We start from the raw sequence: 25,740 nt of genomic DNA on the forward strand, positions 1-25,740 counted from the left end.
GGATGGGGGTCTCGGCCCCGTGGTGGATCCCGGTCGACATCCGGCGCAGGGCGGCGCTTAAGCTAACCTGGTCTCGTGTCTCCCCCCGCATCGTGGTGGATCTCTGACCCATGGCATCGGTAACGCAGGTTCCTCGGGATACTTGTTACGTGAGTGACCCCGGTTACGCTGGTTTCCCGTTTAGGTCGGCTGTGTACTAATGGGCGTGGGTTGATGCCGGGTATGCAACGGGTCACGCCGGTGACACGGAGTAGCTGTTTGTCGGACGACATTGATCAAGAGTCGTCCGGGTGAGAAGTTTATCTTGTAGACCTTGGATGTTTTTATCCGTGGCTTCGGTCCTAGGCACTTAAAGAGTCTGTGGCTTAGTGACGACTTAGTTATTCCACCCAGCTTGGTTTTGCGGGCTCGCATCTGGTTAGGCTGCTATGCAGGGTGATAAGCTATTCAAGCTTCTATTGTATTGTTTCATTGGTTTTAAAATGTGAATGAAATGCATCTAACTAATCAAAAACTTGGGTATTGTATATGTTTCACACACTCGGCCGTCAAAAATCGTCATCAACCACAACCCTTCCTCACGAGTACTTGTCCCCCTTCTGCGGCGGCAGCAAGCCCTCGTGGTCATGCAACACCAGCTGCAGCGCGCTCTCCTCGACCCTGACCTTGACCACCTTCTTCCACACACTATTCGACCCGACACCAGCCCCGACATGCGTCAGATCCCCGTCCGGCGGCGGCGCCGACCGCAGCGCCAGCAGCACCAGGTCCTGCAGATCCGACCACGCCGTCACGCCGCGCAGATCAAGCCGCCTGTCGCCGACCGCACACCCAACCCAGTCAAGCGCCTGCGAGACGAGCACCACCCCGCCGTAGACGCCGACGACGCCAAGGTAGATGTACATCATCACGAGCGCGAACTCGAGCGTCTTGGAGAACTGGCCCGACCCGTAGCCGTGCCGCTCGGCGTCCAGGTCGATCTGCACCCAGTCGTCGCGGAAGCGCTGGATGTACTGCTCCACCGTCATCTCGAGCTCCGACTCGGCGAAGTTGCCGTTGTAGATCTCGCGCGTCGGGAACGTCGCGTTGTCGGCCACGCTGACGTAGCTGTGCGCGCCGGACCACAGGCCGTTCTGGACCGCGAGGTCGACCCACGTGAGGTTGTCCGGCTCCTCCTTGAAGACGAGGCGCGTCTCCTTGTTGGCGGCGATGCGCGCGATGGCGTCCGTGAGGAAGACGCCGTAGAGCTTGGCGAGGAAGGACTCGGTGTCGGACCGGCCGACCTGCGGGTTCTTGCTGTCGTCGATGGTGTCGAAGTAGCGCACGTACGTGCCGTCTGCGCGCTCGTGGCGGAGGAGGAAGCGGCTCATCATCATGCGCAAGGGCGACGTCTCGAAGAGGGTGTTTTGTTGCTCGTTCGTGTCCGTCATGAAGACGCTCGTCGTCATGTTGAACAGGGGGCTCGTGCCCGCCAGCCAGGACTTGTCGATCTGCATGACGCTCGCGCGGTTGGACTCGTCCTCGTGGAACAGCTTGTTCATGACGTCGGGGGAGCTGACGTTGGAGTCCATGATGTTGTTCGACTCGGGGTCGACGCTGAATTCAGAGGGGACCCACCGCCCGAGGAACGCGCAGGCGTAGACCCACGTCTTTTGCTCCATGTCCTTTGAGGCGTACGGCATGGTCCCCGCCACCGTCACGACGGACTTGACGCTCGGCGCAGCAGGGTATAGCAGGTTGAACGTCTCGGACGTCGAGTGTCCCGAGACGTTCCAGTAGTCGCGCTGTACAATGGGCGGGTTCCGCTTCAGGGAGAGGCAGTCTGCGTCCCCGTAGCAGTTGATGGAGCTCATGGGGAAAACGGCCTCCGTGCCATTCTTTAATAGCTCATCCTTGTCGTACGCCGCGCACCGGCCCTGCATGAATGGCTGCTTCATCGGCGTCTTGGTCGTGAGCTTGTAGCGTTGCGTGTCGTGAAGAATCCCTATGCTATCGGACTTGTGGATGTAGGTGGTGAACAGCCCGAGGGAGTTCATGACGAAGGCTGGCGGCGTGGTGAAGAGCGCCACGGAGCTGTTTTCATGAAGCTCGAGCCGACGGCCGAGCTCGGACGAGAACGTGAGGTTGTTGTCCAGATCGGTGTACCGGAAGCTTCCCAGCCAGTTCCAGATATCCGAGAAGCCGCCGGCGTAGCAGTACGGCTGGAAGATGCTCTCGGTCGTGAGGCAGTCCTGCTTCTCGTCAAAGTGGTGAAGACTGCTGTCCAGAATCTGGGGCCATGCTTTGTCGGCCTCGAGCGTGTATATCAGAGGCATCTTGACGTTGTCGAAAGCCGCGGGGACGTTGTACCACCCGAGGTTCGGCACGAACAGAATGGCGGACGCAGGACCGATAATCGTCGACATGATTGTGCCAAACACGACAAAGGCGACGAGTATGACCTCCACCGTTCCAACACGCCCGAGGCCCCAGAACGCACCGCTTGTCAGGTACGCCAGATCGCCCAGACGGTACCCGCCGGTCAGGAACCCGAGACGGACGCCGTCTCCAACAAGTCTGCGGCGGAACATCGACAGAGCGATGGCGGCGAGCGAAGCCACGACCATCAACTCGTGCAGCTTGGACGCGAACTGGAGGACGTTGGAGATGACCGTGTGCTTGTTCCCGAACCGGCCGATGATGGGCAGGTCGGGGCCGGTCTCGGGGTACCAGAAGATTTGCGAGTGGCTCATCCATATGAGCACGCAGGTGACGGCAATCGCGGGGGCGTGGGGGAGCCACGCAGTCAAGAGCCGGGGCGTGGTCCTCTGGATGACTCGTTTCGGGGCATCGTTGCCTGGGTCTCCGACGGGGACATGCCACGGTCTTCGAGACTTGCGGTCAAAGTATTTGTCGTCTGAGGCTTCGTAGAACGAGTCTTCGGACAGGAGGGGTCTGTTGGTGGTGCTGACGGATACCGCGTCCGGCGACATCAACGACGGTGTCGTTGGCGAACGGTAGCTCAGCTCGTAGATGTGGTCCGATTTGTTGTCCATCTTGGATATCTGTCACACAGAACTGAGGTCTCACGTTATCCTCCCGAGAGACCGGACGAACAAGCGCAGATAAATCCTCTGGACGGATTGCTCCTTGGCATTCCCCGGGGCGGGTACCCGGTCGAAAATCGGCTGATCCACGCAGTCTCATTCATCGTCGCCGGCATCGTGAGGAGAGGGATGCCAGGCAGACACCAAAAACCCAGACTGCATATATTGAGCAGGGATTCCGTGGCCAGGCTGCTCTTTTGCGTCTGCGAGAAACCGAGCTTTCATCGCGGTGTCAGCAATGCCCCGGCCCAGAGCTGATGAAAAAGAAAGAAGGCTGAGGGAACTTCAGTTAGGGCAGGCCACATGGGGGCGGAAACTCATGCACCTCAGCACCAATAATCGTGCCGCGCGGAAACCACCTTCCTGTTTCTCTTTTACGAGGCTCCGTTTGTAGACCTTGAAGGAATCAAACCCTGCCAAGCTAGCGCGGGTGCCAAACTTTAGTGCAACGTTTGTCTTGTGTTCATGTTCTCGTTGTCGGGCTGGACGACACAGCCTTGGCATGTTTGCAAGAGCGACCAGAATCAACTTCGCGTGTTCGCCATCAGAAAGTGAGTGGTCGATCTTCGAAGCGAAGTGATGATGTCGACGTGCTGTGCTTCGCCCGCTCAGCCCTTCGCCTTTTGTTGGGCGGATGCAACGACGAATGTGCAATCACCTGAGTTGAAGGATTTATATGGCTGCCTGCTGGTCATGTAAGCTCGGTGTGGAGACCCACTGCGGCGGAAGAAACCCCGCCACCAGAAATAGTCGCGTATAGCGGACCACGCAGAAACTAGGAAGATGGCGCAAAACATAAGAAAGCTAGCCAAGGCATTGATAAGGAAACTTGAAATGGGTTGAACGGTCGTCCGAACACCTCGCGGGCCGGAGCAGCAAATTTCGGGGGGCGGGAGCACTCTGGGAGCATCGACCCCCATTCGGACCGAACTCCGATATGTGCCCCACTAAATACCGAAAGCCGGAGTCGGCCCTTGTCCGGGCCGCTCGGAAACAAAACAATTCACCGGAACCAATTTGCATTGTGATCGTCCTCTCATTGAATTTAAGCATCATTATACCACAATTGAAAGTCATGAAAACCAAAACACCAAAGATGCCAGGCGCCGCACGAGGGTATACCAAAAGCCCCCTACTCCGATGAGCCCAGCCTACCAGTCCATCCCGGCCGCCAACGCCAAATATTTCGTGACATGAACCTTCCCGGAAAATCGAGCCTCCTTTTTTTCTTGCTCTATCCCCGACTCCGTGTGTCGCAAATGCATCCAACCATTGAATCATCGTGAATAACTCGAAATATGCTCCCAAAGGAGTCTATATGCGAAATGTGTTGAACCGAGAATGCAAATCAGAATATCAACTTAGGCGAGGATGGCAATTTCAGCAGCACCATCGCCTTCTTTCGTCGTTGTGTCGACGCCAGTCGCGGCCCAGTTCATAGCGTCGTTCATGCTGTCCTCGCCAAAGACGTTGGCCATGAAGCCCTCGTCAGAGTTGTTCACGCCCTCGGGCGGGAACTGAAGCCACTGATCGACGTCAAACTCAGTACCGGTGACGGCGTTCCAGTCAATTTCCTCCTGATTTTGGAGGAATTCCAGGTCAAGTGGGCCAGGCTCCTCGGAGCTTCCACTGGCACTTGGGGTCAAGCCGCCCATGGCAGATTCATTCTCGGTATGCGGCGGGCTAGTGGCCGACAAGTCCAGGGCGGCCGCGTTGATGGTCTGAGGGAGGAAGTCACGCTGCGGGTTAGGCTTCGCAGCGAACATGGTCTCGCCAGAAGTCATGTAGGGCAGGTTGTCAGGCGGAGGAGTCTGCGCTCCAAAGGTGGGATCGGCCAGCTTGAGGTTCTGCGCCGTCATGGCTGCGGTTGGCTGCTGAAGGTTTATGTCAATAGCAGCCTTGCGCAGGGCAGCATCGAGAAAGCCCGTGGCGTAGTCGGCGGCGGCGTAGATCTCGCGCAACTTCTCCATTACACGCATGCACTGGCGGAAGCCACGAGTGGCGCGATCCCTGGATTGGGACACAGGGTTCTTCATTTCCAGAAGATGGATAATCATGGCTGGCAGAATGACCGTCACACCGGTGGTAGGCAGATACTTCTCGAGACGCAACTGGTGAAGCTCAGCCGCCATGCGAGTGACATGCATCGCTGCATCTCGGACACGCAACCGAGACATTTCTTGCACTTGACGAGAAGTCGTCGGGGCGTGAACCGGAGAAGAGGGCAAGAACTGCGGACGGTGCAGAGCTGAGATGGTGGTGAAGTAGACCATGTGAAGAAGTGTGCGCTGAACGGCAACGGTTGAGCGGCCGTTCTTGACGTCCAACGGAGTCAGGGGTCTGTACTGGCAGATAGGGGGAAGAGTTTCCGCCCAGGCCATGAGCTCCAGGTCGACCGAAGTCACACTCTCCACATTGTCCAACTTCTTGTTGGGGAACAGCATCATGGTGCTGTTGACAGTGTTCTCTGGGCGCATCTTGTCCCTGATCAGAACAGAGTACTGAGCCTTGAGCATGTGGCTTATGCAGATGCAAAGCTGGGCCTTGGAAATGCAGAGAGCGGCAAGCTCCTTCTGCATGGCTACATCGCGAAGCAGGGTGCACTCGGTGGGAATGACCGTGTTGTCCTCAGGCAGAACCTCGAGCTCGAAGTCAGCCTCCTGAAGCATCGGCACGTCGAAGTCTTCGTCCTTGATGCGAGTGGGTCGGCGCATGCCCAGAGCAATGAGGCGGTCCCGCATGAAACAAGACCACCAGATGCGCTTCCACAGTTTCTGCTTGCGAGGCGGCATGCTGGTAGCAGCCGGATCGCGGTGGAGGCCAATGGTGTGGGCCAGCGAGATTGCAACACCCATCCAGTGCCATGTGTCCTTTTGGTCGTCGGGAGTCTCGTACCAGTACGTCATCAAGAGAAGAGCCTGGACGAGGACGAGGCGATCCGACTCGTAGTCGAAGTCGTAGAGGAGCTGCAACAAGACAACGTTTAGCATGTGAAGATTGGGAAAGCGTGGGACCCCTGTCCCGCTAGCGCGGTGTCGAAGGGACGGAGGTTCAGAGAAGGGGTCCACTCACCCTCGTCTTTTGAAAGAAGGCCTTCCTTGCGGCCTTCCTGGTTGGGTAGCCAGCTTCACGGAGAACCTTCATGTCGACAAAGGCAGTGGCGGCAAACATGACAGCTTGGTACAAGAACAGACTGATCTGACCATTCAGGCCATCGTGAGCGTTGATGGTGGCAAGGAAATCGTACAGCTCCAGCAGAGGCATGTACGGATGAACGTATTCGACATAGGCCTGCAGCAGGGCGTTCTGCAACGGAAGGGCAGGCAGAGTCAAGGCCCCCTTGGCGTGGAGGTAGGCGACATCCTCTTGGGCGATCTTAGCGGGAAGTGGTTTCACGAAGGCCGGAAGCTGAGCGTGGAGGTCAGGCTCCTCGAGAGATGCGAGGAATTGACTCGTCCTGCCATCGCCACCAGCAACAGCGGCACCACCACCACCGCTGATGCCTCCAAAGAGAGAGGCCTGGGCAAGCAAGTTGGACAGCAAACGGCGAGAGTTGGAGTCTGCTGACGCCGCGGCGGCAGCGGACTGCAGCTTGGTGAGCAAAGCTGCGCTGTCATTACGGTAGCCCGATCGTTGATCTAGATTTCACACAAGGTCCCGTGGTCAGCTTTGGTCTTGACCGCATTGGTAAGATTTGATATGATGATGATGATGATTGCCAGGATTGAGGTAGGATGGAAAAGTGCGACTGGCATGTGAATGTGGATTACATGTAAGAGGCTAAAGCGTGGAGGGACGGAGCCGGGGACGGCGGAGGGTGACGCTGGGGGAGGGGGGTGTAGATGGAACGAAACAAGACATGACTGGAGGAGGGTGGGAGAAGAGACGGGGGAGACGAGACGGGGGGAAAGGCGGAGAAAGTCCTGACGTGGAGGCCCAGGTCACGGGGTAAAAAAAGTCCAAGGCCGCCCCTCCACACTGGACTGCCCCCCCATTCCGTCGTCCCCTCCCCCAGTCCGAGCCCCGGATCTGGGAGCGATGGGCAAAACCAGGAACCGCACGAGGCAGAGAAAAAAAAAATTGGTCAAGGTCTGAGCGACCAAAAAAAGCACAAACACGAACATGGAAGACGGAAATTGACAGGGGTTGGGGGTCATGCGGCGGCGGTGCAAAGCATACCTAGCAGCTAGGAGGGAATAACACGCTAAGGATGTTCCAGGACGGAAAAGAACAAAGTGACAGGAGGCAGAAACAGACAAGGCGCAAAAGAGTCGACTTACAGATCATGTGAGGAACATGGCCCTCGAGTCCGTCAGAAGAGCCGCCGGTTACCGACAGACCCCCAAGCACGCCTGGTCCAATGCCAGCTCCTCCAAGTCCAGCTCCAGCTCCAACTCCAACTCCAACTCCAGCCGCGGCGCCAATGCCGGGTGTCGCACCCATGCTCACACCGGCGGCGGCAGCGGCAACGGGATTCGCTGCAATTGATCCGTTGACCGAAGCCACCGAGGCATTGCTGGGTCGGCGCAATTCCGCGCTGCTGTGGATGTTGATTGGGTTCGCGCCCTTGGAGCGCAATTGAGCCTCGGCTCCCACAACATGGTGCCCCGCCGTGCTGGCAGTCAAGAGATTCTTCCTACAACACGCCATCAGTTAGCAGGGGTCCTTCGAATTTACCTCGCTCCAATCTGTGCTTCCCGTCCGTCTCCTTTCTCCAGAGTCCAGTGCTAGCTTCCCCAGGGGGAAACAACGTCCCGCATCTTCCCGCCCAACCCGCTTGCAAGCGCCAAGAACCCCCAGATGAGGTCGTCGCCCCGTAGAGGCCCGACACGCGAATGCGCCTTCATGCGAAGCTGGCGGGGTGCCCCTGACCGGACTCATCGGATGCCATGACAGAATGGAAATTGGTGATGCAGGAAGCAGACTGAAGGTCGGGCAAAGGCTGTAACTCACTTTCGTCGACGGCTCTCCTGGACAACGCACTCGACGTTGTCCCATCTGCAGTTGCCACAAGGCGCGCCCTCGACAACGTCGCAGCGCACCTTGCGCGCTCTGCAGCTCACGCAGGCGCGGGCAGCCCTGCGCTTCGTGATCTTGGCCGGCAGCGCTCCATCCTTGAGGTCCGCGGTGGACGAGGAGCGCTTCTTGCCCTGCTCGTGCTCTGACGACGTCTCGGCGCTGGACTCGTCGTTCTTCGCGTCAGTTGGGGGCGCCGGCTCATCGTCGACGGCCGCGGTCAAGGCCGACAGATCGGGAACTGGTTCGGTGGTGGGCGTCGCCTCGGTAGCGGCCGTGGGAGCGGTGATTGTCGTCGTTTCGGTCGCCATCGTGTCGAGATAATCGGGCAGCCTCCCCTGTTAGAGACTGCTCACAATTTCAATGCCAATTGGCTCTGTAGTTAGAATGTTCAAGCCGTCAAAACTGTGCGGCTGCGTTCGCGACGGGTGGTGGTCTCCTGAAGAAGTTCAATTCCAGGCGGTTCGGGTCGACGGAGGTCAAAAAATGGGGCCCTGAATGGTTGTTTAGGTCGCGTGGTCCGGCTGGGCCGAGTCGTTTAATAGGATTGGAGGTGACTCGAAGACGTCAGAGCTTCGTCGTGTATGCGGAATCCAGGCGTCAAAGGCGAGGTTTGCGTCTGCAGCGGTCTGGATGATGGGGCGGCAGAAGCTCTTCTGGAAGAACAATAACGCAAACGGCAAAGTAACGAGGTGGAACGTTGGCGCGTTAGGATGAGCATTGAATGTTTCCAAGGTTGGTACTAGAGATTGGCAGGTGCAGTGCTATTGAAGCCGCGGGGAATGCTGGGGCGGATGAGTGGCCCTGGGTGTGTCTCTGGCGTCTAAGTTGTCTCGTGATGTTCTTGATCTTGTCTTGCAAGTGGCGGAGCAGTGCAGTGCAGTGTTGTGTTGTGTTGTGATGGTGCAATGTAGTGTAGTGTAGATTGCAGGTATGGGGAAGACTAATGTTGCCTCAACCTCGAATTGTTAAGGAGAGCCGGAGCTACGGTCAAGTGGAAGGGGAGAAGCGGGAATGTGGGGTTGTAGGGTGCGAGGAGGGAAGGAGGAGGTATTATATGAATCAGATAGGATCAATCTTTTTGCAACAAAAAACAGAACCAGGCGCAGATGGACGGGACTTGGGGACTTGGTACAGATGCTGGGCCAGGACCCAGGACTCAGGACTCAGGCGCAGACGACGGAGCTTGACACTAGGAACGGACTCTCTTTCTTTCGTCTGGAATTCCCACGAGGCACGCCCCCCCGGCCCCGGCCCCTCCCCCCCTCCTCCTCTTTTTTGGCCCTTTCACACTCCGATCCATTGACAAGACTGGGGCCCACGACACGGCGAAGTGAACGCTAGGCCGAGCGGGCGAGGGACGGGAAACGAAGGCAAGGCCAGGGAAGCAGGAGAGGCGGAGAGGCAGCACACTCCCTGTCGCCTGTCGCAGTGAGTATGAGCTGCTGCACCTTGCTACACCCGGAAAGGCCAGGGAAACAGGTGAAGAATCTGTCCCGTCACCACCACTACCCAGTATACATAAGGTAAGGTAAGGAAGGTAAGGTACCTTTCCGCAGTACTGAGGTAAGGGTAGGGTAATAATTAAAGCAGACCCAGGCACTCGACTGCGGAACCAGGAGCAAAGAAAAGAACCACACACGGCACACCTCACACTTCCTAGAAAGCACACACACACACACACAACACACACCCATAATGCAGAATGGAAAGTCACACTCTGTGCCTTTTCATTGGCAGTGCAGGGGGGGCCCAGATCGATACGTATCCGAATTATGGGGAAACGAAGCTAACGTAAATGAGGTGCAAGAATGGAGAAAATGTGGATGGGTTAGTCAGGTAAAGTATGGGACTGGACACGACGTGGGCGTCGGCAGGGATCCTGGATGAGACGGACAGCAGCACACAGCACCCAGAAGTCAGAACCCAGACAGTCAAGACCAAGACAGTCAAGACCAAGACAGTCACAGGTGTCTGACTACGCCGAGTGGGACCCTATGCCGCCTTGTAGGAAGGTCACTGACGACGTGGAGTGGTCACCTTAGGTATCGTTTACCTCAGCAGAGGTACTATGTCTCAATGTACTGCCGACTGCGACTTGTAGGGCGGCAACGTGGTACTCATGCTCAAAGGTACCTTGATAAGTGCTGGAGGCGCCGCATACTTGGAGGCCGTGTATGTTGGATATGGTCACGATGTGCAATGAGTGATTGAATGCGGACAAGGCATGCCGCAACGCAAATTACAGATTTCTCAGACGCCGCCGCCGCAGCTCGACGGTTGTTTATTTTGCCCTTCCCGCCCTCACGGTTTGTTTCCTAATTACCATGCAGTACTGCGTACCGTCGACCTGACTGTGTCCTAGCGGCCGTTTACGATGCCGCCGCAGCTACCTCACCTACTTCGATTCGCCGCTGCACGCCCTGACCCTTCGAAGCTGTCAAAGTTGTCGTTGTCATCCAAACGGACATTAACTCATGTGCCTGTCTGCTGACCCTCGCACTGCTCCGAGGCGAGCACAGAGACCACGAGACGCAGGCTGCATCTTGCTGTTGTTGGACTTGGGCCGTCCGCGGATTGGCCAAGAAGCGTCGCCTCGAGATAATGTACCTTGTCTGTCAATATCTGTACATCAGTTACACACTCACATTCACCTTCGTCTTGGCCGCAGGATTCCAGGCTTTGCTGGATGATGCGCATTCTTCAAGGTCAGCTCATGGGCGCCAGCTTTTGCTTTTCCTTAGGCCTTGGCCCTGGTGTTTACGCCTCTTCCTCCGCCACCCAACTGTATCTGTATCCGTATCCTTATCCTGTGTGTTCCATCCCATATGTCCAGAGGCCATCCCGTCCACCCATCCACACTTCCATCCATCCGGGCGGTCGGGCCAATCCGCGGCTTCCGTTTTATAAACCACGCACTCACAAAACTCTCCCAAGTTTCTGTCATTTTAAGGACGCAGTCTGACCTCATCTGCTCCGCGACGTGCGCATCACCAGACATCGTGACGGCAGCAGCGGTCGCGTCGTCGCATGTGAAGCCCATGCCTAGTACGGATATCCTATGTGAAGTGAACATGTCGTAATGCAACTGCCACCATCCCTGCCCTCTTCAGCCAGCCAAGCTTGGATCATTGGGTTGGGGTCTCGATGACTGATGGAAGGGTGAGGGGTTGAACATGAGGGGCGCCCGCGTCTGCATCGTCCAATGTGGAGATGCCTGCTTCTTTGGTTCATTGCATCAGGGCATCATGGGTGCCGGTGTTGGAGCTGGAGCTGAGGCTGGAGGGGCTCTTCGTACATGGGAGGCAAGACATCCGCCATTTACGCCAGTTGTGCTCTGTAATGGGCTGTCACTCAACCTAGGAACGAAGCCACACCGTGACTGCCGGCCGCCAAATCTCATCACCGTCATGGAAGGCAGACATCTCTCCCCGCCTTCCTGGAAAAGGAGGAGTCGACAGTCAATGAAGTTTCATCATGACAATCGGCAGGCCCCTTGCCAAGTTGCACTTAACACTTGCCGTTGCCCCTCCTCGGCCTCCCACGCCGCAATAAAGACTCCAGAGTGAGAGTCCCAGGACACCTCAGCGGGCTTGCGGTTTGTGGCCTGGCACATGAGGCATTCCCTGATTTTCCCAGCCAGCCCGTCTGCACCGCGCCTGCACGCGTGCACCCCGGCCGATCCTGCCCCCCTCGATCATCCCGGCCCCTCTTCCTCTTTGACGGGGAGCCCACCGCACTTGTTTCTCTATCTGATCAAGTCGACAACCAATGGTGCCTGCCGTCTGGAACAACAGACGCCGGACCACCAGCCTAGAGGGCGGCCTCTTTGTTGCTTGTCGTCTTCGTCTCTCCATGATACCATCATTTCAACCACGTCTGATGCGGCCCAAGACCGCTTTGCCGCATCGACGCTAGCTCCCTGCCCATGCCGCCAACAGTCCAGCCTAGAATTTCTCCAGACCGGCGGCAAGTCGCAATACAGCTGTTTCACGGACTGGACTGGCGGCTAGGGCACCAGCAGAACACCAGACCAATCTAATTCTTCACCGCAAACCTCGAATCCCTTCACCGTACCTTTGACCTGGAGGCTGGCCCCCGGCTACTGCCCCTCCGCGCGTACCGTGGTCCGTATCCGCGTCTGTCTCCTACCTACGACGGGACTCGATGGATGCTGCGATATTGTATCCATCGTCGCCATGTGTCAAGCGAGGTACCTTGCGCCCGGAAAAGAAAAGACACACAAGACTTGGCTTTTTGGAAACGAACCAGCAGGTTCAACAACCATCCATTCATCGGGCTCGTCCAGTCACGAATCTCTCCTCCGCAGCCTCCACTTGAACCCAAACCCAAGGCCCTTGCCCCCCATCCTCTCGCATCACGTTGCGGAGACGTCCAATGACACCTTGCAGCGAACTCGTTGGCTGACACCCCCAGAGGCTGGGCTAGGCTGGGCCACCTCACCACTCACCACTCGCCAGGGCACCGTCTTCACACCTTCAGTCCGATCCACCACTAACGAGTTATTACCACACGATGTGCTAAAGAATTTACTGCTCACCAGCCCAGTGCAGTCAGTCCTGCGCAGGCTCCAGCCTTCACCAAGACTTGCATCAGCAACAGAAGAGCGGCAGAACCTTTAGTTACCTACCCAAGACGGGTCCAGTGCGTGCCAGCCTCGCGAGTCAGGGGTTCTCGAGTCAAGTCAGCCCCGGGGGCCGGTGTGGGCGTCGCCGTCCGGGTCTCAAGGCGCGGGCGGGCATCCAACCACAACTGGCTACATAATCCTTAGCCTATCGTAACCCTCATTTTCCACCCCCAGTGGCCCCCCAACTTTAAAGCATCACGAGCCTCTCTGCAATTTTCACACCTCATCTCAAACTGCACCCGTGCTATTGGGTCAATTGCGACTGCACTTAGTCACCCGCTACTTTGCACGTCGCGACCATCCCGGACCGTGTCCGCCGTCCATCCACGGACCGTGTCCGAAGGCGGTTTAAGGTCTTTTGTTTTTCCACCTTGACTCTTTTGAGCCTGCAATTCAGGGTCAGGTCGGGGACATGGGATTATCATTCAGTCGGTCAGTCATGTCAGTCAGGGCTGGTGTCTCATGGTTGTGGGAATCCACAATGAGAGGAATCACTCATCCATGATCCGTCACATAATACTTGGTGCAAGTAAAATTGTCACCACCACTTCAATGCGACCACACGTTAAAGCCGATCGCAGCAGTGGGCTCGCGGTCTTGAATCGGCTTCTTACCTCCCGCACTTCAACGCACAACGCACAACGCGCAACGCAGCACTGCACTGCACAGCACAGCACAGAACGGCGACATAGATGCACGCCCGTGTCGCTGTCGCTGTCGCCGTCGCTCTCGCTTGCTCAGGCGCCCATAATCCATCCATCAGGGTTTCGTCTCGTCGTCGTCTCGCCCGGCCGGTGACGAATCGACGAGCCCGCCACTCGTGGCCTTTAGTCCGAAGGACAACATGCACAATTCCCGATTCAATCGCTCCCGCAATCAAATCGAAGCCCCTGCACCTGCCAACAGCCAATCAAGCCGCGTTCCACACCTTGAGATATCTCCATTCGCCCAGCTGGATTCGGCAATAGTCGGGACTAGGCAGAGGATCACCCCTGCTCCTCTCTCACCTTGATTCCTTCAGCCCTTGACACCACACATCCACACGGGACACGATCACGATCCTGTTTTCAGGTCCCAAGGGCAATGCGACAAGACGAGGCGGCCCATCACTACGCACACTTTGGCACACCGCACACCGCACACGACGAGAGCGAGCGCAGTTTGGATGAAAGGGAAACACTGGTCGAATATCAAACCCAAAGCAGCCCAGACCATCGGAGGGCGCAGAGTCTTGTTTGGTCAGCGGCTGACCCCTGCGTACAGTCGAAACCTTCTCCCGGCCGAAGAGTACCCTGGCGCCGACTCAACGGCACCTGCAGGTGTGCCTGCGGACGGAAATGTCAATCGATGGGTCAACAGCAGCCACAACAGACGGGTGGAAGAAGTACTTAGTACGTACAACCGTGCAATTCCCGTCCCTCCATCCTGGCCCACCCATCTCAATAAGCCATATCCTGACTTCGTCCAAACCTTGAGGGCAAAAAAGGGACCAACAGATGTAACGCATCAACATCAAACCCAAAAAGAAGAGGCCCAAACCACCCGTCACAATCAGAACAAGACCGGCATCGTGTTGCACCCTTGACGACTCAAGACTTCAACGGAGTCTAACTTCCAAGGACTTGGTGACCAGGCGGCCTTGTGCGTTGTCGTGTCCCGGCCGGGCCCTATTAATCACTTTGTCGCAGGTCCCAATATACGCATTTTCAGCTGGGAAGTCTGGGACCCAGAAGCCGAGCCCCGGCCAACCCACACCCAACGAAACGCACTCCCTTTGCTCCGATACAACATGCCGTGCCTGCGCCTGTCCTTGGTATGACGAATGCCGCTCTCCCATCCCATAGAGTTCCAGACAGCGCCTCCGTCCCAGCCGGGCAGTCCATCCCGACCGGTCGCCCGACCACGGCGCACCGCCTGAAGTTGCGGCCCTGCTTTTAAGCCTCACTCACCGCTCTTAAAATAGGTAATATTGCCGGCCAGTCTCGAATCCATGACTTCACAGCTCTTGCGACGGCACAAACTCCAAGACTCGGCATCGTGAAGAATTGGAACGGCACTTGCCCAGACCGTTTTTGACCAACTCTGTTCGCTTTGCCTCTTCGCGAGTCGCTCGTAAAGTTCCGTGTGCCTCCAACGGTCATCATGGCGAACGAGACCAACCGGGCCTAAGATCTGGGCTCCGCAGGCTTCCTCACCATTGCTCGCTAAAGAAAACCTGCGCCCGTAGAAGCTTGCCCTGGCGCGCAGGCACACGCACACGCACACGAAGACGTTGGGTTGTAAATAAAAAGAGGGCAAAGACAGGCTCCAGGGGTCTCCGCTTTCCATCGCTTTCCCGTGGGACCGACCACCCCCCACACAAGTGGAGGACGCCATTGAGAAACGAAGCAGCCTTCCGTCCAATGGCGACGACGCCAGCCGATGTGGAGTCGGCTCCGAAAAGAGAAGGCGAGGGAACCCCACACGCTGCGCCGTCCGCCGCGTGGTGGGGTCGCCGACCTTCTCCGATTCTCCTGTCCGAATTCGCCCTTGCTTGCAGCTCCTTCAGCCCGCAGAGTCGAGTCCAGCGGCAGCAGTACAAAGTCCTCCCGCTCATGATGATACCGATACCAAGCACGCCAGCGCTTTTCAATTCAACCAAAACACGGACTGTCTGCTACGGAGTAAACTAAACCAGAACGAAAAAGAACCCCACCTCCCTCTTTTGTTACCTAACCAAAGCTGTGCAGCTCGACTCCACCAACAAACCGGTGCGACGACATGCTGCAATCCACCCCGGCACGAACTCCATGGGGCTCCTCCCCATCGCCAAACCAAGGCAAATTGTTGTGCCAGTCAGGGGGAGGGAGGGAAGGGCAGAGCGAGAGCGGGGGTGGAGGGGGGGAGGGGGTGGGCTGCCTTACTCTAGCTAGCAGCAGCTATTGTTTGACAAGTCAAAAAACAGCAACATCCAGATAACGGGACTTTCCCGCTCGCTGCTTGATGCCGGACTGTCTCCGCCCGCTGCTTACAATCAACAAAATGCCTGCATCTCCAGTGGCTCCCCTCGTTCTGTTCTGCAAGGGGGGGCGTGTGAACCTTTAGACGGGCGGACCAAGACTGTAGCGGACGCGAACACATCCTCTCGCACACACATATATCCACACACACACACACACACATGCAAACGCGCGCCAAATGGACGGGGAGCAGGAGGAGGGGTTTTTTTTTCTGTGGGTGGCCTCTTTTTTATTATTCCTTTCCCCTCCCCGCCGTCAGTGGTTGCTGCCCACCCGCTTTGCCACTGCCTAACCCTTTTCTCCATGGGGATTTCTCCACGATCGTCTTTGCTTGGCTCCCGATGACACACTAGCTCGACCGTTGTACAGTCGCCAGTTTTTTTATTTGCCTGTCTTCCGTGTACATTGCGTAGTGTAGTGGTATTGTACAACTTCGCATGAAACCCGCCCGCATAGCCCATGACAGACAGACAGCCAATCAACGCTCAACAACTTTTGTATTGACACTATCGTGATATCTCTCCATTCCGTTCATGCCATATCAACCAAGACAGGTAGGTAACTTTACTGCGTACGGGGCCTCCTCGCATTTGAATAAACACACACCCCTTCTGAATCATCTCACTTGCCGTCCTCCTTCCCTGTGTCTGCCGCGGGAGTCGCGTCGTTGGCCTTGTCCAACTTGGCCAACGCCTTCGCATCCAACCCGCTGTACCATTGCCTGAGCAGAGCCGCATGCGACGTCTCCTGCTTCGAAAGCTCCACCGGCGGCCCGCGGATCTGCGGTAGGTCATCCTGACTGTCGCGCTCAAACACCGCCCAGCTCGAGCCGTCGTTGGCCCGGAGCCCAAACCCCCGGCCCGTCATCGACGTGATGCTAAAGTGCCGGAGGAGGACCGCGTCGCCCGGGTGCACGACGGGCAGCGCCGCCCTGTGCGGGCGGAAGATGTGCACAGGCACCGTCTGCGTGGGCGCGACGGAGTGATCCGTGATGTTGAACGCCAGCATGATGCCTCGGGGTCCACTCTTGGCCCGCTTAGCCTCGGGAGGCTCTGTCGTCGCAATCGCCAGCACGTCCACCGCCCTACCCGGGTGGTTGCGGAGCACCTTTAGTGATATGCAGTCGGGCACGTCTTGTAGCGACTTTGTAAGCTGCGACTTCAACGAGGCGGTGGTGGTGGTGGTGGAGGCGTCACCTGCCGGGGTTGCGGGTGCCTCTTTTTCTTTCGCTGCTGCTCGCGATGGTGACTTGATCGCGGCCCTGGCGAGCTGCACGCCCTCGTCGTCTTCATCTTCTGGCGAGTCACTTCTGAGTGCGAGGCTATGCGACCTGGCTCGGGAGGTAACACGAGTGCTGTCAGGGGTCGTGCGATCTGATAGGCGTGTCGAACGTCGCGATGCGATTGATGCACGGGCCAGCTTGACGCTAGGATCAAGATCCTTGTTATCTGACTTGTTTCTTCGGTGTCCGCGCCCTCGCCTCGGATTTGGCTGGGCGGTGTTGCTCTCCTCCGCGAGATCCTCGGCGATAAGAGATGAGTGCGCTTCCGACGGTTGCGCCGAGGAGTCTCGGATTTGAGATGCGTCTTCGTTGATAGGTGAAGCTGCGTCGCCAGGGTTCTCCGGATTTTCCACAGTCGCCGTTAGAGTCTCCTCTTCTACCCGCCTCTTGCTGGTGGAATCTGGGGAAGGTCTGTCGGCGACAATTTCTTCCGTGTCCTGAGTATCGACCACTGATTGGGAGACAAATGACTCCGTCACTTGCGTTTCTCTGGGTGTTGGCAGTTGAACCAGCGAGACATCATTATCCTCATCGTGGTCTTCACTGGCTCGAGGATCTTGCGTCTCGGCCGATACAACCTCCTCGGGTTGCGATTGAGCCTGAGTTGGAGGCGGAGAGGCCATCTCAGCTTGTCCAGTTCGGGCCTCGTCTACGTCCATTGCATCTTCGGACTGATGCTGGCGTGATTCTTGATCTTTGGGCGACGCAGAGACAAGAATCTCGGTGGAGACCTCGACCTGCAGTTTCTCCTTCACCTGCAGCTCTGGCGAGGCTCTGGGTGAAGCGTCTTCGTCCATCTCATCGTCAATTCGCGAGGTCTCGTCGAGCTCAGTTGCTTCGGCTTCTAGTGTGATGATCGTCTGCGAGTGGATTTCTGCCATGGTCTCGTCCTCGAGCTGACTTTGGATGAGCTGCTCTTGGTCCATCTCCTCGTCTAGCAGAGACTCATCGGCCTTTGCGACGTCCATCTCGGACTCTTCAGGTCCTCCTCTAGCGACCTCGTCGACAGGCTTTTCGTCTGCGTCCGCCATGTTAATGTCCATCGCTTCAGCAGCACCCCTGTCGGCAGGTTCCAGATCTACCTCAGCAGCACCCGTTTCTTCGGGTGCATCTCTGACCTCTTCCGTCTGAACAGTTGTTTCCACCTGGACTTTAGTAACTTCGATGTTCGTAGGTTCGCTCACGGCTGCGGGATCCGATGTTTCTTCGCTTCGGGTCTCGTCGGCTGCAACTGTCTTGACCGCTGGCTCATCCGTTGTCTCTTGGTCGTGGCGCGCCTCTTCGGCCGCAATTTCCTCCTCTAACTCGTGCTCGAGCTCCGCCTCCAGCATCTCGGAATCGTCTCGGGAAACCGGTCGAGGGCTACTATCCTTAGCATGTTCTGCTATATGCGGTATTTTAATAGGGCTCATCGTCTCGAAGTCCTCGCCGACGGTGGCCGTCGTCATATCTGCAGAGTCGCTAACGGCAGCTTGGGGTGAAGACGTATTGACCTCTGACAAAATTTCAGGTGCGCCTCTGGATTCGCGAGGTCTGGGTGTTGGAGTACCGACATTCGGCTCTTGGTCTGATTCGTCCTCCCCTTCACTCTCTTCGTCGGATATCACGGGTGATGAAATTTGGTGATTCTGACGAAGATTTTCCTTGTCGCTCTCCTCTTCGTCCTCCGGCGCGTCCTCGTCGTCGGATGACCCATCATATTGTGGTACTTGTTGTGGTTGTGCTGCTGGAGCCGCAGGTGGAGGCTCATCGTCATCATCTTCTGAGTCTGACAACAAGCTGATCACTTGGGGGGCGGCCCTTGAGGCAGGAGGAGGTTGATTCTCCTCATCCTCCTCTTCCTCATAATCTTCCTCCTCTTCGTACTCGTCGTACTCTCCGAGGTTTTCAGCGTCTTCGGCGTCTTCATCCACCTCATCGTCTTCGTTGGCCTGAACATCGCTGTCGTAAATCTCTTCCTCTTCTTCTCGGCCATAATCAGACTCAAGATCTGACCCATCGTCATCGTCTTGATTGTTGCTGAGATTGCGGTAGTTGGTAATGTCGTAGTCCCCGCCGGCGTCATCCTCTTCGTTTTCAGCCTCGGCGTCGCTGTCACCACTGCCACTGTCGCTGCCCTCACTGCTTTCTTGAGGGTCCTCCAATGCAGTGGCTGCTTTTTCCTCTGCCTTCTGTTCGATCGTCTCCCAGTGCCTCTCAGCATACGTCTTGGAGCCCACCTCTTCCTCAGGTCCGTCGTAGTTCTCCGACACCTGATCTTCTTCGACTCTAAGGGCGGCCTGCTTGCCTTCCGGATCTTCTTGATGCTCGGCGGGCTGGCGCTCGTGGTCCTCACGCCAGCTATCGCTGGGGATGGCTTGTGTTCCAGCTTGTTCTTCTGTAGGAATTTCGGCCTTCGCCTTGGCATTAACCGATTTGAAGCCTGCTGTGGATCCGTCTACTGGCCTCATCGGCGACCTGGAGCGCTGCATCGACGTCATACCCCAAGGCACCTGTTGCGGTTCGGCAATCCCATCGATAAACTCGGTGTGATGCCCAGGCTCAGCCGGATGTCCCTGTGGCGTATGATGCTCCTCATAAGCTGGCATCGTCTCTGAAGCAGGCTGAGTAGTAGCAGCGAGGTGTGGATCGAAATGGTGCGGCTCGAGGAACGACGTGGGATATTGGCCATGAGTTTCAACGCCGTGCTCAAGTTCTGCTTCCGGATAGGAGTCCGAGTGCTCGTGAAATGGTTCATCGGCGTGGTACTGCGGCTCCATGTCTGACGGATGGATCTCGTGGCTAAACACTGGACCGAGAGGTGGCTGATCAAAAGCCTGCGGGTAGTGCTCGTGGGCCGAAGTAAACATCGGTATCGGTGCAGTCTGCACAAAGCTGTCATGCAAATCCGATGGCATACCCAGATTCAGATCTGACTGTACGCCTGAGTCAATCATAGTTGACTTTGAAGGTGTCTGCCAAAACTGTGAAGGGTCATGCCGAGCCTCTGCGGCGACCTGGACGTCTCTCGGAGGACTTGCGTCCAGCTCCATGGTTTGACAAGCTCCGTCAACCATCTTCGGTCGGGAGGGCGTGGCTGCTGGCGTGGCTGCTGGCGTGGCTGCTGCTGGTTGTTCGTCCGCCATTGGTGTGTCATCTTCATCCTCCTCGTCCTTGTCGTCTTCGCGGGCTTCCGGCTCAGGGCTTGGGGATTGACTTGCATATCTCCAGACCCCGCTGTATCTACCCGTCTTGGTCCGTTTCTTTGCCCGAGCCTTCGCTGAGATATCTTCTTCGAATATGTCCTGGCTGTCTGCAAACAGGGATCCGTACGACATCCTCGCGCGCTTCAGGAATGCGGGCGAAGCATACTCGTCCAAGCCTAGGCTCTGGTCGGCCGATCGCTTCGCAGAAACACTCCGCACAGGCGTTGCAATAAGAGGTTCTGGGCTCTTTGCGGGTTCTTTGAACGAATCGAGGACCGACGCGGGCAACTGTTCAGAATCAGGTTCGGGTTCGGGCTCGGCGGCTGGCTCGGGGGCGACAGGATGATCGATGTCGATGAGCTTGACTTCTTCCGAGTCGCTGATTTTCGCCTGGTAATTGTTAGAGTAATGCGAAGACCTGTGCGATATCGTCGCTGTGTACCTGGAGCAGAAGCCGCTCTTTGAACTTCAATTGCCATCCTAGACTTGTACCGGGTACGCGCGTTTTGGAATCATCCACAACCAACTCAACACCATCCAAGCTGAGCGTCACCTCATCGCCGCTACCCAATCCAGCATCTTGTACGGACTTTGCGCTTGATCCACTGAATTCGACGCGCACCTGTCCCTTGGCGCGGCGCAATCGGAAGTCGGGTTCGGCGAGGAGGAAAGCGACTGTTTTGTTGATAATGCTGTACGGCCAGGTGATCGTTACAACGCCACGGACGACGCGCAATTTGGTATCCTGAATTTCGGGGCTCAATTGCGCGATGGGAGTGCCCTCGGCAGCTTGGAGCTGCGAGGGTAGCTGATCCTCAGACATCGCGTCATGAGGCTCGTCAAACCGAGATATGCGACGCGGGGTGACGCGCGGGTCAAAACAAGACAAGAAGTAATGAAGACGAATTCATCAACAAGAAATGGTTGCGAAAAGAATCTGTAATTTATCGAGGCCAGAAAGAAGGTGGGTGAAGTTGGTTACTGAGGTCGACCTCGTGGTGCAGCATCGCTTCGTGAACCTCTGTGGAAGAAAGCAACAAGGGAGGCTCCCGGCTGGAGGAGCTGCACCTGCACCAACGCTGCGTCAGCACCCACAAGGGGGAACGTGGCAGAAGAGGAAGGCGGTGTCGCGAACTTGCCGGGCAAAACAGGGAGTCTCTTATCGATAAGACGGGCGCAAGCAGCGGCGCCGGGCTGGCTTCCGAGCCCCCTGCGAGTCATGTGACTCTCCTGGATATACCTTGTCAATGGCTGACATCCGACTTCTGAAGCGTTCTTCCGGGCCAGAATAGGCATGTTTTGCAAGAACGAGTACATGCAATGTGTCTACACGTCAAAGCATCCAATTGCAACGAGCAGAGGCGTATTTCGCGAACCCGGATGCGATATCAAGCGAGGGGCATCTCCGTATCCGCCGGGGTCCACCACTCTGTCCGATTCCAGCCGATTGTGTGATTCTCCGCCGATATAACGCACTCCGACCTCGTGGGGCATGATATGTCGTCGCGTTGCTTTTAAACACGCCGCTGGCCATTGTAATCGCTTTATTGTAAGACAGGCAAGGTCTGTGCCCCCTTGCAAACCGTCAAAACATGAGCGCCGTTCCGTTCGACGTCAAGAAAATCGCCATCATCGGCGCCGGGCCCACCGGCCTGGCTGCCGCCCGGTACCTCGAGGCGCAAGGAAGCTTTGAGTCTATTGTCGTCTTCGAGCAGCAGGCCGAGGTTGGCGGTGTCTGGAACTACAGCGAGCATCCGACGACGTCTCTCCACGTCCCCCAGACGGATCCGTTCTGTCCCCAGGACCCTCCGATCCGGCCCAATCCCGATGAGCCGCCCGTGTTCCCCACGCCCATGTACGGGACGCTCCACGCCAACACCGTCAAGACGACGATGCTGTACAAGGACACGCCGTTCCCGGACGATGCATGGATCTTCCCGTCCCGGCAGGCCATCTACCGGTATCTCGTAAAGTACGCCGAGGACGTCCGCCATCTCATCAGGTTCTCTCACCAGGTCAAGGCACTCGACCTCCGGCAGGAGAACGGCCGGGATAAGTGGGACCTGGAAGCAGCATGCACCGTCACCGGCCGGACTTTCAGCGACACGTACGACGCCGTGGTCATAGCCAACGGACACTACGATGTACCCTACATCCCGGACGTCAAGGGCATTAAGGCCTATCACGAGGCTTATCCCCGAGCCATCCTGCACTCCAAGAATTACCGGGTGCCGGAACAGTTTGCGGGCCAGAGGGTCATCGTAGTCGGCAACGGACCCTCGGGTCTCGACATCGCCCGCCAAATCAGCCCGCTCGCCGACAAGGTCTTTTTGTCAGTACACCACCCAACGCCACCAGACAAGGTGGACCACATCGGGGTAGTCGAAGTGCCCGCGATAGCAGAATATTTACCGGAGAAGAAGGCGGTCCGTTTCGAAGACGGGACCGTAGAGGAAGACATTTCCACGGTTATCTACTGCACTGGGTTTTTCTTCAGCTTTCCGTTCCTACCTGAGATCCTGAAGCCGCATCTTTTGTCAACCGGCAAGGGTGTCAGAGGTCTCTACCAACACCTCTTCCTCATCGACCACCCAACCCTGGCATTTGCCGGTCTGCTGGTCAAGACGGTCCCGTGGCCACTGACAGAAACACAAGCCGCTGTGCTGGGGGCGGTTTGGTCAAATAACCTGAGCATGCCGGCGGTCGAAGATCAGGTGGCCTGGGAACTTGCGCTGTTTGAGAAACGTGGGGACAAGAACCTCCACGTCCTCGTTGACGATGGCGACGACGGTCGTTTTCTGAACTCGCTGCACGACTGGGCGATAGAGTCGATAAACCTGGGCAAAGAGCCGCCACATTGGGAAGACGAACAATTCTGGGAGCGGAGCATCTACTACTATGCAAAGCAAGAGTTTGAAAAGCGAGGAGGAACAGCAACCACACTGGGAGAGCTTGGGTTCGTGTACCCGGGTAAGGGAAAGTGGAAGCTCCTGCCGTCTAAGCTGTAGATCTGTTTGTGTAGGTTGCATATCGTGCATAAGCATCGTGGATAGATCTAGATTCAGCACGCGATATCCAACATAAGTTAAACAACTCCATAATTCATTCTCACAAAAATGAGATATTTCGAGATTCCCCCCACGAGGCGAGTGGCGCAAGAGGAGCTTTCGGATCTTGATGGTGAGACGGTGGCACCTCCGGGACATGGCCTGTAACTGTAGTGACGATACGCAGTGAGAAAAGAAGAGACAAGCTCTCGTCCCCACGATGGATGATGGGATGGGTGTCAAACCCATGACAAGACAGCAGTCGTTTTTAGAAGCCGAGACTGGAGCTTGCCGAGAGGGCCCTGGGCGGCCCCTCGTGTTCCAATCTAGAAAGCAGCAGGGTTGAGGTAACCGAATCTGTGGTAGTGGGACAAGGGAGCTCTCAGGCGAGATGGTCCCGAGCGCGTTTCCGGGCCAGCCAACGGCAGGCGACGAGGAATGTTTAATAACAGCGGGGGGACATATTTCATAGGGAAATGAGCAGAACCGACGAACGAGACGGAGAGCCAGACGCGGACGCCGTTCTTTGTCCGATGGTGTATGATTGTCCGACTCAGCAGCAGGTCAAGCACGCGGCGATGCGTTCGTCGTCGGTCGTCCGTCACACAGAGCTCACACTGGACGGGATGAGCAGGGCAAGCTCCAAGGCTGCTGGGATGAGCTGCAAATGTTTTGAAGGGCTTCCGGGTTGAGCTGCACGGCACGGCCAATGACATGGGAGCTCTGAGCTCTTTTGCTGGGCGAGCAATAGCAGGGCAGCTAAGGTCGCCGCAGTGGGGGGATGAGGATCGCCGGAAGCGATGGAAGCGGGCGAGGATTGGCTGGTGCTGGCGCGCGTTGGGCTAGGTTTGTTCGTAGTGGCTGATCGTTTTTTCTTTCTTTTCTGTCTGGTCTCTGGTTGGCGTCACCCTCTGACTCTGACTCTGACTGTGACTGCCCTGACCTTTGGCGTTGTCGTCTCTCTGCGCCAGCTCATGCAGCCACGAGCTGAGCTACCGGCCTTAGCTGCAAAGCTACCTGACAGCTATCAGAGCTTCATGTTTGGTTTGACGTGTTTTTTGCCTGTGAAGGTCGCCGGTAGCGTTGGCCCATGTCACGGTGTCAAACACGCATGTCTGGCAGGTCAAAAGACCACCCGACAGCATCAGTGTCAACATCCGAGCGTCGAATGTCGTGCATGCCATCTCATCTCTTCTTCCTGGTGCAGTGGAGAGAACGCGGTCAGGGGAAGCGCGTCAAGAAAAAGGGCGACTGCGGATGAGCATCGACCTCAATGCATCGACCTCAATGTGCGCGCGGCATTGACTGAATTAAGAAGACCGGAATCCCAAGACAGCTGTCTAGGGATCCCAGACATTGGCCTCTTGTTGGTCTAGGCTGTGGGAGGAGGCTGGCAGACGGACTGCATCAAGCTCAGACAGGGACAACCCATCACATAATCACATTCCCAGCGGGCGGGCGGGCGATGAGGACGGAAAGGACGTCGAAATGCGGTCACCGTCTGCATTAACCAAGTAAGTGGCCATGCAGAATGCAGAATGCGCTGCAGCCGGCATCAGGGCATCAGGGCACTGAGGGCAGACCGACTCTTCTGCTGCTGCAGAATTGCCTTGCGCTGCACCTCGCCTCGCCTCGCCTCGCCTCGCCTCTTTTCTCGCCTCACGTAATTGCCTTGGCCCGGATTCGATAGTCGCCGTCGCGGTGGTATTCTTAGCCTTCCATTGTTGGTTTCGCTGGCAAGTGAGGATCACTGCAGAACAGCTGCGGCCAGTGGCCTTCTTCCACGCCTGCAAAACGGGGACGGACTGGCGCAAGCGCTTGCATGACGGGGGCTGGGAGGCCTGTCAATTCAGAGGGCATCTCCACACGAACCGATCAAATCCAGGCGTCGCCCACACCACATCACACACTGATCTGGGACACTTGCTGGGTGCGTTCTGCTGGGTAAGGCCATTCCCTGCCTCGGGTACCTGACTTGCACTCTCGCAGCCCATTCCAACCCCCGTCCACCACGTCCCCATCCATCCTCCTTCTTGGACCGGGCATCCACCCATCCACCCATCCACCCATCCATCTTCTTGGATGCAGCGTCCGTCCACGTCCCTGGTCCCCATCCAGCTAACGCACCTTACATGCGCCAGCACCCAATATTCCATTTCCATTAATCCATACCAATTAATAAATCTCCTCTTTCTGTCTGGAACACGAAACCCTCTTTCTGGTCCCCTTTCACCTGCTTCACATCTCCCTCTTCCCTTTAACCCCCCATCCCAGGCCGTGTCGCGGGTGCATTAGCTTGCTCTCCTTCACCCGCCCAGGCGCGAAACATCCGTCTTGCCCGACTTCATTCACTCCTTCTTTCATAACCTACCTACCCTATCCTACCTACCCATCCCATCTACATACGAATCTCACCTCACCAGTCCCTCATTCTTTCTTTACCTCACCAATCCGACGCTGCCTGCCTCTCTTGTCCG

General features: G+C 57.0%; 4 protein-coding genes across 4 annotated transcripts; 1 reads left to right on the forward strand and 3 right to left on the reverse strand.

Moving 5' to 3' along the window:
• Positions 1-578: 578 nt before the first annotated feature.
• On the reverse strand, positions 579-3,035 carry CGGC5_v003288 (uncharacterized protein; the record flags this gene model as incomplete). Its single annotated transcript, XM_032020844.1, has 1 exon — positions 579-3,035. The coding sequence occupies one exon, from the start codon at positions 3,033-3,035 to the stop codon at positions 579-581; it is 2,457 nt and encodes an 818-aa protein (XP_031882241.1).
• Positions 3,036-4,447: 1,412 nt separating this feature from the next.
• CGGC5_v003289 (Cutinase transcription factor 1 beta) lies at positions 4,448-8,413 on the reverse strand (the record flags this gene model as incomplete). Its single annotated transcript, XM_032020845.1, has 4 exons — positions 4,448-6,052; positions 6,159-6,724; positions 7,367-7,722; positions 8,040-8,413. The coding sequence occupies 4 exons, from the start codon at positions 8,411-8,413 to the stop codon at positions 4,448-4,450; spliced, it is 2,901 nt and encodes a 966-aa protein (XP_031882238.1).
• A 7,957-nt stretch (positions 8,414-16,370) lies between these two features.
• On the reverse strand, positions 16,371-21,039 carry CGGC5_v003290 (uncharacterized protein; the record flags this gene model as incomplete). Its single annotated transcript, XM_032020847.1, has 2 exons — positions 16,371-20,606; positions 20,659-21,039. 2 exons carry the CDS (start codon positions 21,037-21,039, stop codon positions 16,371-16,373), a joined length of 4,617 nt encoding a protein of 1,538 aa, XP_031882236.1.
• Positions 21,040-21,808: 769 nt separating this feature from the next.
• Positions 21,809-23,224, forward strand: fmo1-4 (Thiol-specific monooxygenase; the record flags this gene model as incomplete). Its single annotated transcript, XM_032020848.1, has 1 exon — positions 21,809-23,224. The coding sequence occupies one exon, from the start codon at positions 21,809-21,811 to the stop codon at positions 23,222-23,224; it is 1,416 nt and encodes a 471-aa protein (XP_031882237.1).
• Positions 23,225-25,740: the final 2,516 nt, after the last annotated feature.

The sequence above is a fragment of the Colletotrichum fructicola genome, assembly GCF_000319635.2.
Source record: "Colletotrichum fructicola Nara gc5 chromosome Unknown KSG_Nara_v1_contig02, whole genome shotgun sequence".
In the NCBI taxonomy this organism is placed as follows: Eukaryota; Fungi; Ascomycota; class Sordariomycetes; order Glomerellales; family Glomerellaceae; genus Colletotrichum; species Colletotrichum fructicola.